This window comes from Rattus norvegicus, chromosome 19 (genome assembly GCF_021556685.1).
Source record: "Rattus norvegicus strain SHRSP/BbbUtx chromosome 19, alternate assembly SHRSP_T2T, whole genome shotgun sequence".
Classification (NCBI taxonomy): domain Eukaryota; kingdom Metazoa; phylum Chordata; class Mammalia; order Rodentia; family Muridae; genus Rattus; species Rattus norvegicus.
The window spans coordinates 65,435,001-65,448,169 of NC_141552.1; the positions used below are offsets into that span (position 1 = coordinate 65,435,001).

Here is a 13,169-nt window from a genome sequence, read left to right on the forward strand (position 1 = left end):
CGCAGGAGATCCAGTCACCGTGAACCCGCGGCTCATTTGTGTCTTTACTTTGCAGGCGCCACACAGGACCATGAGTATCGGCTTCCGTGAGCCCCACCAGGGGGTGAGGATGGCCACCCAGCCCATTGCCCGGGCTCCTCCCACAACCACTGCATCCTCCTAGCACCCGGGACGGCGGGGCCATGCCAGGAGAGCGGCCCCCAACTTTGCCCAGAGACTTACAGCCCTGCCCAATTGCCAGGAGTCTAGGGTGCCCTTCTCAGCACCCCCTCAAGCATAGAGGGTCTGCCCGCAGGACCACCCAGGGCATGAGAGATGAAGGCAGCAAGGCCCAGGCTTCCCCGGAAGCCCGGCTAAGTCAGGCCAGAGAGGTGGAGCGAGAGGACCTGCTCCTCACAACACAAGTCCCAGCAGCTCAGAGCTGTGCCCAAGCTTGCTCATGGCCAACGGGCAGGATGGAGAGCAGTGACCCACAGCTGCACAGCCTAAGCACTTCAAGGATCAGATGCATCCTGGACAAGCCGCCCAAGGACCTGCACCATGAAGCCCCCCGTGGGGCAGATACCAAGGTTCCTCAAGGCCAAAAGACCAGAGCCTGCCATAGGCCCGGCGTCCCAAGGGCTGAGGCCCTGCCCTCCCCAGAAGAGAACAACTCCCAAAGGTGCTTTCAGGAGGCCCCTTCCAGCTTTACCTCCACCAACTGTACCTCACCGAGTGCCACCCCCGGGCCCGTACCCCGGAGGGCCCCCCAGAGCAGTGGCACCAGCCCCAGTAGGCATGCTTCTAGCACTAACCTCCAGGCCATAGGGACCAACCCCTGGCCTCCTGCTGCTGAAAACAGCTTCCCAGGTGCTAATTTTGGGGTCCCCTCTGCAGAGCCCAAGCCCTTCCCTGAAGGCAGCAGGCCTAGCAGCCCCCAGGGGGTCTCTGTCCCCTACCCCTTCCCTGTAGAAACGGTCCAACACGAGCAGGCAGCTGGGACAGTGTTGTTCACCTTCCACCAGCCCCTGGTAGCATGGGCTGAGGAAGCCCTGGGTGCAAACCCTGCCTGCCCGTCCCTGCCTTGCAACCCAGGTCAGTCAGGGGGCACCAACGCTCCCAGTGATCTTGGAGGTGCCCTCTCGCCACCCGGTGCTGCTCATTTGGCCCCAAGCCCCTTCCATGATGGTCTGCACAAGAGCCTGACCAGGGGCCTTCCAGAAGGGCCCCCTCCCACTCACGATGGCCTGGGGAGCCCCAGGGGCCTCCCAAATCCTCCACCCCAGAGGCACTTTCCAGGGCAGGGGTACGGAGTGAATGGGGTGGGCACCAGCCCAGCATCTCTGGACACAGAGCTGCCCACCCCTGGGCCACCGCCCACCCATCTGCCGCAGCTGTGGGATTCAACAGCAGCTCCTTACCCCACGCCTACCCTGGGCCCTGCAGCTGCTACCAGGACTGCTTTCTTCGAAGGTCAGCAGCTCCGTCTCCCACACAGTCCCCCCCTGCCCTGGTCCCCCGTGCTTACAACCCCCGGGCCGAATTCCCACCAAATGGGGGTACTGAGCCAACTGACATTCCCCAGGGGGTCTTCCGAGTGGCAGGGGGACAGCCAGGGAACCCTGGGTGCTTTGAATACAATCCCTAGGCCTGGGGAAACAGTGTCAGCTCTCAGGAGCAGCCCAGGTCAGCCAGGCAGTTCCCCAAGGCTGCTAGGCTATGGTGGGATGAAGGACCCTGGGACGCAGCCTCTGTTCTTTGGGGGAGCCCAACCCCAAGTGTCACCCCAAGGGGCCCTCAGTCTGCCCCCGCCTAGGGTGGTGGGGGCCTCGCCCAGTGAGTCTCCTCTTCCCTCCCCTGCGACCAACACAGCCAGCAGCAGTACCTGTTCATCCCTGTCGCCACCATCCAGCAGCCCAGCCAACCCCAGCTCTGAGGACAGCCAGCAACCTGGACCCCTCAGGTCCTCAGCCTTCTACCTGCCCCCCACCCATTCCCAGGAGACCAGCAGCCCCTTCTCTTCCCCAGAGCCCACATACACCCTGCCCACACGCTATCAGTCCGAGTCAGCCAAAGCCTTCCGTCCCCCCACAGAGGGCCCAGGAGCTGAGGATGCCTTCGGGGGCCTGGAGGGAGCCCCATTCTCCCACAAGAGCCCCTCACTGGGCAGAGACCGACTGGAAGGCTTCCCTCCAGAGCCCCCACCGCCACCGTACTCTGCCCAGCATTTCTCCCTGAGTAGTGCCAACCTGGACCAGCTAGATGTCCTGCTGACCTGCAGACAGTGTGATCGAAACTACAGCAGCCTCACCGCCTTCCTGGAACACAGGCCACTCTGCAGCCTGCTGCTAACCAAGGCCAAGGATGGCTCCCTGCAGCCCCCGGGGCTCCCCGCACCCACCACCACCTCAAAGGCACCCACCGATACACACTCGGCCTTGCTTGAACACAACCAGGCTGTCCCCTTCCTGCTAACCAGAGATGACCAGGGGGACAGCAAAGACGACTCCTTGAGGACAAGCTTCCTTCCTGGCCTGTCTGTCACCTCCTTCCCACTCCCCACCTCGGACCTTGACATGGAAGATGATGCCAAGTTAGACAGGCTCATCACGGAGGCTCTCAACGGCATGGAGTACCAGTCAGACAACCCTGAGATAGACAGCAGCTTCATTGATGTCTTTGTTGACGAGGAGCCTTCAGGCTCCAGGGCGCCCAGCGCCGGGCAGCCCCTCAGCACCCAGGTTGGGGCAACTCCCAAGAATGGTACCCAGCCCCAGCTCCCATCCAAAGCTGCTATGCCGGAACCTCAAGCCCCCTGTACTAGAGACAGGAGACGCCCAGCCGGAAACAGGCCCAAAACCCGCTCCCTGGGCCTTGCGTCTGCCTCTGCAGAGGCAACCACCCTGGTCAGGCAGCAGAGGAGAGGGAAGCAATTCAAGTTGTTTCGGAAAGAACCAGCTTCGACCAAGGACACTAACAATCAGGCCAACGCCATCTGCCTGAGGCCAAGGAAAAAGGGCCGAGGCGCCGGCCGGCCCCAGGACCGGAAAAGTCGGGCCCGCAAGGGCCATGCTCGTGCAGATCACAGCCTCTCCAGAGCCACCTCTAAAGAGACCAGGAGCTCCAAGCACCTGCAGCTGCCCTCCGGGAAGGACTCCAGGAAACGGAGGGGACGGGGCGGCTCCTGGAGCAAGGAGTTCATCCACAAGATAGTGCGGCAGAAAAACAGGGGCCACAGGCAGCAGGCGCCACGTAGCCAAGTCTGCCACGCCCCCCCGATGCCTGGAAGACCACCGAGCACCCAGGAGGGCAGGCTCACGGGGCAAGGCTGTGCCTCTGAATCTGAGGAGGAGGGTGGTGAACAGCAACGGGATCTGGGGGGTCCCGTCCAAGGCTGCTCCCCCCACAGCCACCAATGGTACCAGGGCAAGAAGAGGAAGAAAGAAGATTTGACCCAGAACCCAAGAAAGGTCCCGAGGCAGGAGGCTGGTAGGAATGGGGTCTCTCCCGCTCCAAGGACGCAAAGCCTGTTGCACAGCTTGGATGCTGGAGAAGTTCCTCTGGAAAGAGAACCTGGGCATCCCATCGTAGCCCCAAAACATCCTCCACAGGTCATCACCACCAACAAGGAAAACTGGGCAGCCCCGGACATCCCTCAGGAGGGCGAGAAGCCTGAAGACGCTGCTGTGTTACACCCTGACACCACAGAACTCAGAGAGAGGTCCTTTTCTTCAGCTGACTGTGGCGGGGAAAGCCTCAGTCCTGCTGCTCCGGTGCAAGCACAAGCCTGCAGCCCTACACCACCAGGGAGCCACCCTGAAACGATATCGGGAAAGAGCGTGCAGGTACCAGATGCAGGCTGTCTGCTGGGCGCTCCTGGATGCACGAAGTCTCCCGGTTTGCATACCAGAGAGGACTCTGCATCCCAGCCTGGAAGGTGCCTGGTACCCACTGATAAGGTGGCAGATGCTTTCTACACTGAATCTAGCATCCCCGTTTTCAGGAACTCTAGTCCTGGTTGTGACCCTGACCACTGTGACAGGCGTTCTACAGAGCGTCTAGTTGCCAAAAGAGGACCCCTGCCTGACAACGACACATCCTGTGAATTGTTCTTTGGATCCAAGGACCTAGCTAGCTGTTTCCCTGATGATTTGTATGCCAAGCCTTTAGCGGTGGACCCTTTGCCTACCCACAGCTGCTACCTTAGCCGGGACAATATGGAGACCCTCCAGTCAACACCACCCAAGAGTCCACCCTACCCAGTTGAAACAGACCCAGGCAAGGCGCATTCACCACTGACTTTGGAGTCCACATCCCTGTTTGCAGGGCTGCCTGAGGACGGATTTGACCCACCACTCTATGACAGTTTGTTAGCAAACAGGGTCGCCCACGTATCACTGGCAGGTCCTGACCCTCTCCCTAAGAAACCCCTCGCAGACCCTCTGTACCCACCATTCTTACTGCTGGAGGAAGTTTCTCCCATGATGCCTGGTTCTTTTGCTGGCCTCTCCAAGGGAAAGGCATTCAGCAGGAAGTGTCCCTTAGAACAGACAGAACAGACGGAGTCTCCCAGCCCTCCCGCTGTGCCTGAGAAGGGAGGCGAATGTAGCCTTCCACTGAGCAATCTGTGCGAGGACGAACTGGAGATCAAAAGATTGGTGACTGAATTAGAAAGCCAACTGCAAGGGAGAGGGACCACACAGGGGGCCTTGGGAGAGCCCGAGGAAGCTACACGTGAAGGCGAGATGGACGCAAGCCCAAAGCAGGCCTCTCTTCTGCCCACAAATCAGGCCACCTCACCCCAGAGGGAGCCAGCAGGCAACCTTACAGGTCTTGAGGGATCAAGTTCACAGCAAGAAGGGGCCCTCAGGTACCCCCAGAAACAGTGGTCCTACCCAGCCTCCTGCCACACAGAAAAACCAGCACCTCCCCCTGGTACCCAGGAGGATCCAGGTTCCGGGGCTCCCCTCAGCCCCGAAGGATTCACACTTGGTTTTCAGAGAGCACAGGAGGCCATGGCCTCCAATGCAGACAGTCCGATTCTGCTCAGCGACCACCTGCCTGACCCCAGGAAGCAACGGGCACCCTCGCTGCATGCTGAGAGTCCGGCCAAGTTCAGCCCAAAGCATCAGCTTTTGTTTTCTAAGAATAATGACGCTCGTGGGACACAGAATGCGAATGCCCAACCGTTGCTCCCTGGTAAACACACAAGAGGGCATTCTCCAGACCCCTCTGAGGCCCAGGAGTCCTGCCCAAGTCCCACTGCACTGGAAGGATTCAACAGCCCCAATGCCCGCCCGGCCCTAGAACCCAACTCCATGCTTAAGGGTGATGAGGACGTCATCTCCCTTCCAAGTGCCGGTCGCAGCCATGACTCTAAGGGACACCTTGAGGACCGAGCAGGGAGTTCTGTAGGAGCCATGCTTTACAAACCTATCGTAAGGGATTCTGGCTTGAAGGGCGAGTCTGTACCTGCAGAAACCTCTCCACTCTCCACCCTTCCAAGTGATGGTAGAGCTTGGTCCCATCCCGTGCCAGACCCTCCCTGGGAGCTCAGTGCCTGCACAGGGCAGGGGCTCCAGGAACCCGCCTGCTGCTCTTTTCCTCTGCTTCAGGCCCTGGATGCTACAGCCAAGGGTGAAGACAATACCCAGGGCCTTCAGCCTGGGGACCCCTCAGCGACAGGAAGGGTCGGTGTGAAAGAGGGTTCCTCGAGGGCTGTGAAAATGTCAGCTCTTCCTGCAAATGCCCAGAAGCAGCCGAGGTCCAAGGCAGATGGACGTCCGGGCTCACCCAGTCAACCTGAAAAGACTAAGGGCCGGAACCAAGCCAACAGACTCTGGCCGAAAACCTGGAAGAACCTGGAGAACCCAGATGAAATCATCAAGGTCATTGCCCACTTGGAAACTAGGCCAGCCAGGGGCAGAAGGCCACGCCGGGGGAACAGAGCAGCCCGGGGCCTCAGGAGGCAAGCACTGTTCTCCACAAGCCCCACCTGCCCTGATGGCACATCCTTGATTCCAATCCAGAAGGACCCTGCAGAGAGAAGCCCAGAGAAGGCAGCCGGCCCACAGCCATTGCTTATCCCGGAGAATCCCACTCCCTCCAATAGGGGCCTGGCCACAATCCCCCAAGCCACACCTACTCCGAGTGAACTTGAGCCTATACCCCAAGAAGACCCTGGGGCCAGAGTCAAGCCTATTAGACCACCAACACCTTCCTCCCACAGAGACCTACCCAGCCCCGATGATCAGCCAACCTGTCCTGACTTGGCACTTCTGGGTGCCAGTCATGACCAAGCCACCAAAGATGCTGAGCCCCCAGCAGCCCCTACATTACTGGTGACAAGCTATTATGGCCCTGAAGAAGCTTCATCCCACCACACTCTGTTGGGGACCAGCAGTCCCAAGGACCCTCCCTTGGGGTCACTTGGCTCCGCTAATTTCTCAACCCCTGTATTGCTTGAGAGGAACAGCTCGAAAGGCATCACAGTAGGAACATTGGAAGATTCCGGAAAAGAAGAGCTGAAGATTTCTCCTGCCCATTCCAGTCCTCCTCCCCCAGGGGATCCCAGCTCCCCTAAAGTGACCATCGAAGCTGCCCCTCTGACCAGAGGCAAAGATGACCTAGATTCAGGTGAGACACTTGAGGTGCCAGACCCCCACTGCATGGGGGTCCCAACCCGCAGCAACCCAGAAAGGACATACTCCAAGGACCCTTCTTTAGGGCCCCAGAGCAACACACCTTGCCCTGGCCGCAGCATTATGGCTGTGCCCACAGACGTTGCCACACAGGAGACTACGGGACCAGACTCTCAAATCTGCCAGGAGGATGAGCCAGGAGGCAGCAGCAAGGAACAGGACAACCCAGGAACACCTGGGACAAGATACTGCGAGGGGACAAATGCAGCTAGAGCCAGTGCCCAAAGCACACCCATAGGGCTCCACTTGGCTCTAGACACTCCCCGGGGTGGCACATCCAGTAACTTCAGGTCTGACTCTCCTCAGTACCATATGGGCGTCTCTCATCACCCTCCCCACAAGGGTTCCTCTGATCCCCAAGACCATAAACGGAGGCCCCGTGGCTTGAACAAAAAGCCAGAACCGGCAGAGAAGACCCCGGCGGAGCTACCCGAGATCTGCCAGCTCTGCTCAGCCTCCTTCCGCTCCAAAGCAGGCTTAAGCCGGCACAAAGCCAGGAAGCACCGGCCACACAGGGAATCTAGATCCCTTCCGAGCCCCGTGGCTGTGCCAGCCTGTCAGCCTCCGGATCCCATGAACAAAGCATGCCAGACTCCTGGGAAGAAAAACCGCAAGGTGCCTGGGAAGGGAAGACCGAGCCACCCAGCCCTGGGCACTGGACCACCTCCCTTCCAGGTCTCTACAACACCAGAGGACACCATGGGTCCTGAGATATTGGAAGCCACAAGTGAGGAATCTGAGGGAGCTGGGACACTAGACACTCCCCTCAGCCAGCACCCACCCACCCCAGGCCTGACTGAGCAAGGAGAGAGTGCAAAGGTTCGAGCCTCAAAAGCAAGGAGACCAGACAGGTGGCAAGCAGACCAGCTCCATCCCAAGCAGACGGAAGTAAGGGGCCAGAGGCAAGATGGAGAGCCTGCCAATTCCCCCAGCCACCCAGGGAGGAAACCAATCAGGAAACGGGGAGAGCTGAGAGCGAGGAAGCAGAAGCATGGTCCCCGAGGTGCTACCCATGTGACTTCAGACAGGTGCCTCTCAGACACTTCAACCACCTGTGGCCATCCTATCATCCCCCTGAGCCTCTCGCCTGAGGGAGAAAGCAGGGCTGCTGTCAGGCCGCCACCTCCATCCTCCACAGTAGGACCCAGAGCACTGGAGGATGCCAAAGACACTGTCCCAGGGGCCCTGCGTACAGCACAGAAGGCCCCCCAAGAGCGGCGAGTCTGTCAAGGGACACTAGAGAAGGATCATCCAGTGGAACAGAAGGCGACCTGGACACAGTGGTTCTGGGGACCGGAAGAGGCCAGGGCAGTGAACATTAGTGGAGAAACCTCACAGGCTATTGAGAGCCAACCTGCGGAGGACGGCACAGGAGTCACAGGCAGGTCTGATGGGGACACTGGGAAAGAGACACCTGACTTACCTGACAGGACACACAGTCTTGAAATAGACAGCAGCTGCCCCCAGGGACCTATCAAAGACCCAGAAACCCTGAATAGAGTTCAGGGGTCCAAGGGTGCCACTCCTGACGCCCCCTGCCCAGATCAAAGAGAACCTCCAGACTTGTTTGATGATGAAGTGTCTTTCTCTCAGCTTTTCCCCCTGGATGGCCGCCTCACTCAGAAGAATCTACGTGTCTATGGGAAGCGTTGCCACAGGCCAAAGTGTCCGTCACCGAAGGAGCCCACCCCTGAGGTGATCAACAGTGTCTCACTCGACTCCACTCGCCTGCCCACCGATCTCAGTGACTCAGGCTCTCTATGCCTGTCCCGCGAGGAAGAGGATCTGTGGGATGATGAAGTCATGAGTCTGCCTGAGTCCCTCCTCCTTGATGGGCTCCTAAGCAATAAGACGCCCGGCCTTGACCCGTGGACTCCCAGCCTCGGCCTATGGGCCCTGGAATCCAACAGGGAAGCCAGCTGCGTGGAGGAGGAGCCCTCCTGCTTCGCTGAGAACCAAGATGAATGGTCAGAGCCCATCCCCCAGCTGCACATGGTCCCAGCCGCCTGGCGAGACCTGGAACCGTGTAGCCCAGCCTGTGAGACGGCCTCTTCTGTTGGAGACATGAGCCCAGAACCCCCCAACCTGGAAAGGGAACATGACAACAGGCCTCCTGGAAACACCAGCCTGCCCCCACGTTACATTAATGACTTTGAGGTTCTCAGCACCCAGCTGGAGATACAAGACCTGTGCTTTCTAGGACCCTGTGATGACCTTGCTGACCTTCCTAACCCAGGCGCCCTAGACTTCCAGGCCACAGCAAATTCGCAAGGCCCTCCAAACAAAAGAATGGAGGGAGATGCGAGGGCCAGGCGAGCCAAAGGCAGAGACCTGCGGGTGAAGGGCAGGAGGGCCTCCTACAAGTGCAGGGTGTGCTTCCAGCGTTTCCATAGCCTGGACGAGCTGGATCTCCATAAGCTGTCGCACAGCCCCTCCCCGCCCCCCACTTGCTACATGTGCGTGGAGCGCAGATTCAGCTCCCGGGAGCTTCTGCGGGAGCACCTATGGGAGAAGCACGTCCAGGGCAAAGCCGGGCCCTGGGCCTGTGGCATGTGCCTGAAGGAGGTGGCTGATGTCTGGATGTACAACCAGCACCTTCGGGAGCATGCAGCCCGCTTCGCCCGAAATGGACAGGCGCGGCGAACCCTGGGAGACCTGCCCGGGTGCTTGGAAGAGGAAAGCACCCTCACGCACTTCCTGAACACCATTGTGGAGCAAGCATCCAAACCCCAGAGGACCAAGCGCTCAATTGGCAAGGCCAGTGGTGAGCCATCGGAGCAGGAAGGAGAAGCTGGAAAGAAAATCCCAAGAAGAATGAAGCGCAAGGCACGTGCCTCAGTCACCCCCAGCCAAGATGGCGCCGAAGGAGGCAGCCCATCCATTCTGACCAGCAGCTCTGCCACCAGCTCTGACTCTGCCAAGACGCCTCCCACTCCGTCCCCAGACCCTTGGTCCCACAGCGACTCCCCGCTCCAAGCTGTACCAGTGCACGAGGACTGCAAGGACCCCTCCCGTGACTGCCACCACTGTGGAAAACAGTTCCCCAAGCCCTTCAAGCTGCAGCGCCACCTGGCGGTGCACAGCCCACAGCGCGTCTACCTGTGTCCCCAGTGCCCACAGGTCTATCCTGAGCACTGGGAGCTGAGGGTGCATCTGGGCCTGACCCACGGGGTGACAGAGGAGAAGGAGATACCACACGTGCCTCTCTATGCCTGTGAGCTCTGCGCTAACGTCATGCATGTCATCAGGAGGTCCTTTGTCTGCAGCTCCTGCAACTACACCTTTGCAAAGAAGGAACAATTTGACAGACACATGGACAAGCACCTGAGGAGTGGCCAGCAGCCCTTCACACTCCGAAGTGTTAAGCGGCCAGGCGTTCCTAGGAGGAAGACCCATGTCTCCCAGGATGTGCTACCCGGCAAGCAGCACAGGCAGATGGCACCCTCCAGCACCCCTGAACTCAGCGCTGACAGAATCCCATCCACAGCCAGTCCTACGCCAAGTGAGGTGTCCCTTCCTGCACTACCCCTGATCTGTTCAGAGACAGCTCCCAGCCTCATCCTGGACCAGTCCAGTTCTCAAGAGAGACCCATGGACCAGGAAGACCGCTCACCCAGGGGGATCGACTCACCAGTGAGTGGCCAGGAAATTCCACCTCCATCTCTGTCTCCTTTCTCAGCTGCCTCAGCCGAGGGGACAGGTGGCTGCACGCTGGACAGAAGCCTGGAGAAACCAGAACACGAGGCTTCCTTGGGCGGCCTTGAACCATGTAAATGGCAGGCTCTAGTCGAGGGAAAGAGGGCCCTTCACCTATTCTCAGGAAAACACCGGAGCCCAGGCACCAGAGGCAAGTGTGCCCCTGGATGTTCCCCAGGAGACCCCTCTCAGCTCCAGGAGAGGATAGTGACCACACACCACACGGCACCTGAGGGGAGAATAGAGGGTCCCTCCCAGAAGGGCAGTACCACCAAACCAGGAGCCTGCTCAAGTACCTCCAAGCACAGACCAGCAGAGCCCACCAAGAAGGCACTGAAGCTACCTGCACCACCCAGAAAACCTGTAGGGATGGGGATCCCAGCTGGAGAACTGGTCTCCAGTCCTGAGGACAGGGTAAAGCCCAACACTTCTAAAGGTAAACTGAGATCCAGCTCTCAGAGCAGTGGGGGGCTCCAGCCTGGTACTCAGACAGGGGGTGGCAGCCAGCCCCAGCCAACCAGTGGGCAACTCCAAAGTGAAATGGCCTCCACCCCCACTGAGCCCAGCTGTCCTAGCTGGGCCAGCTCCAGCCCTGACCAGCCCCCACCTCGAGCTCACACCAAGGGCGGTGCCAAGGGGCCTGGTGAATCTGTTCATCAGGGACTCCAAGTGCATTCAAGTCCCAGGGAGAAACGAGAAAGCCATGAAAAGCAGAGGAAGGGCCAGGCCCCAGGGCTGGGCAGACATGGAGGCATAGGAGACCCCGGGAAGGCCTCCTCAGCCCCTGACAAGTCATCCAGGGCCCCCCGGAAGCAAGCAACTCCCAGCCGAGTTCCCCCTGTCAAATCGAGACCCAGTGGCCAGAGCAGCAGGGCAAAGCCACAGCCACCTGCACTGCAGAAAGGGGATTCAGGCCACACTTCAGAAAGGGGCTCTTTCCCCCAGGTAAGACCCCTGTCCAGGCCCTACAAAAGGGTCAGAGCTGTCCACGGGGCTGAACCCACGGAGCCCCGAGACCGCAGGACTGCAGAGGCCCAGAGCAACCTCCTCAGCCAACTGTTTGGACAGAAACTGACGAGCTTCAAAATCCCTCTAAAGAAAGACAGTTCCCAGTGACCGGGGAGAGAGGACGGGTGCCGGGCAGATGGGGCTTCTGTCTGGCCTTCAGCGTCGGAGACAACTCACTCGGAGACCACCTGTCTGTTTCTCTGCACCCGAATTCCCACAGATTCTCTGGCAGATTCGAGACCTGAGAATGTGCTGCTGAGAACAGGGCTTTTTTTCTGGAAGGCTAAGAAGGACCAGCCTCTTCCACCCTGAGATTCCACACCTGCTTCCCTAGTACCAAGTACTTGAAGAAAGCGGTTCACGTCCCATCAACGCCACCAGGCCCTGTTGGCCAGGTGCCTGGCGCGTGCCGTAAAGCTTGTGTTTGAGTGTTTGCACAGGGTCCCCTATCCCCTAGCAGGGAAGCACAGGAAAGCAGTCACCTAGACAGTGACAGATGCCTTTCTGTTGCCACCGCTAAGATTCCAAAGTGTCCTTAGACGTCATGGGAGAGGACCATGCTGTCTACTTGGGCCATTTCTGAGCCACCTGGTCTTTGAGAGCATGACAGGACCAACCTCCCCCACCCCTAACTACAAAGTCACCCTGGCCTCCAGCTACACTGCTGATGTCTCCTGCCCCCCTCCCCCAGGAACTGGGTTCCTATAGGGAATGCCTTGGCCAGCGCCCAGTGGATCCCTCAGTCCTATGGCCCCTTCCTAGTGCCTTCCTTCCCCATGGGGCTCCGTCTCTAGGTCCCAGAAAGCCTGATCCAGAGGCTCTGGTGCTATTCCCATGCTGTAATGTGAATACAGGCTCCCTGGTCTTCTTCCAACCATGGGATGATTAGGGTGGGGAGACCTAGTCGGAGAGGCTGCAGCCCAGAACTTCAGAGATCCTCACTCACTGGTCTCCCCAGTTGAGCTCCAGCCCTGGGTCCCAGCAGTGAAGGGACCCTCCAGGCTGGGCCGTGGGTCTGGTCTGTGCACTGGCAGGAACCTGCCAACTGCATGCCTGCCTGGTACAGCATTGTGCAAAATGGGCAGGAAGAAGAGGCTTCCCATTTCTCCTAGGAGTCTTAGCGATTCCTGGCTTATTTTGTTGTATAGGTTTTTTTGGGGTGTTTTGTTTTGTTTTGTTTTGTTTTGTTTTAAGCTTGGGTGCAATGTAAGTGTCAAAAGGTTTTTTTATTTTGACATTTTTAAAAAGACCAAATAGGCCCAAACTGCCTCCGTAGAAGGTGCTGGGGTCTTTCAGAATGCCTCTTTCAAATGGACAAAAGACGTGGGCAGGGGGCCCCCCCGAAGTCATACTGTAAAAGCTACAGCTAATGTCTTTTCAAATATATTCCCACTATTTTCGCAGAAGCCCCATGGCCATGTGGCATCTGTCCTCGCCTCCGCTTCTCATCCGACCCCCATGTGGCCCAGGCAACACGTGTTCTGTTTGTTATTTCCCAGGGTCACTGTGTGCTCTGAGCCAAGCCAGTGTTGTAGGGACGCTTGAAGCAGGGTCCAAGGGGGGAATAGGAATCCTCTAAAATGGATTTAGGAAACCATGGAAGTGGGTGAGGTGGCCTGAGCCGGGCCAGGAAGGGACATGGGATGGGGGGCAGTGGGGTTGACCATATAGGGCCCTCACTTGTAGTGTCGGTATTGGGGATACTCAGGGGACTGCCTGGGATGCTCAGGAGAGTGGCTGTCTGGTCTGGACCTTAGAAAAGGTTTTTTAGCTCCAAATGAAGAC

General features: G+C 58.8%; 1 protein-coding gene across 1 annotated transcript in view; it reads left to right on the forward strand.

Annotated features, from left to right (window-relative positions):
- Window positions 1-12,790, forward strand: part of Zfp469 (zinc finger protein 469) — a 41,675-nt gene extending 28,885 nt beyond the window's left edge. Inside the window, exon 2 of the mRNA NM_001401088.2 lies at window positions 56-12,790. Within this exon, the coding sequence (NP_001388017.1) occupies window positions 183-11,492 (11,310 nt within the window). The 5' untranslated portion in view covers window positions 56-182 and the 3' untranslated portion in view covers window positions 11,493-12,790. The remainder of the gene's footprint in view (window positions 1-55) is intronic.
- Window positions 12,791-13,169: the final 379 nt, after the last annotated feature.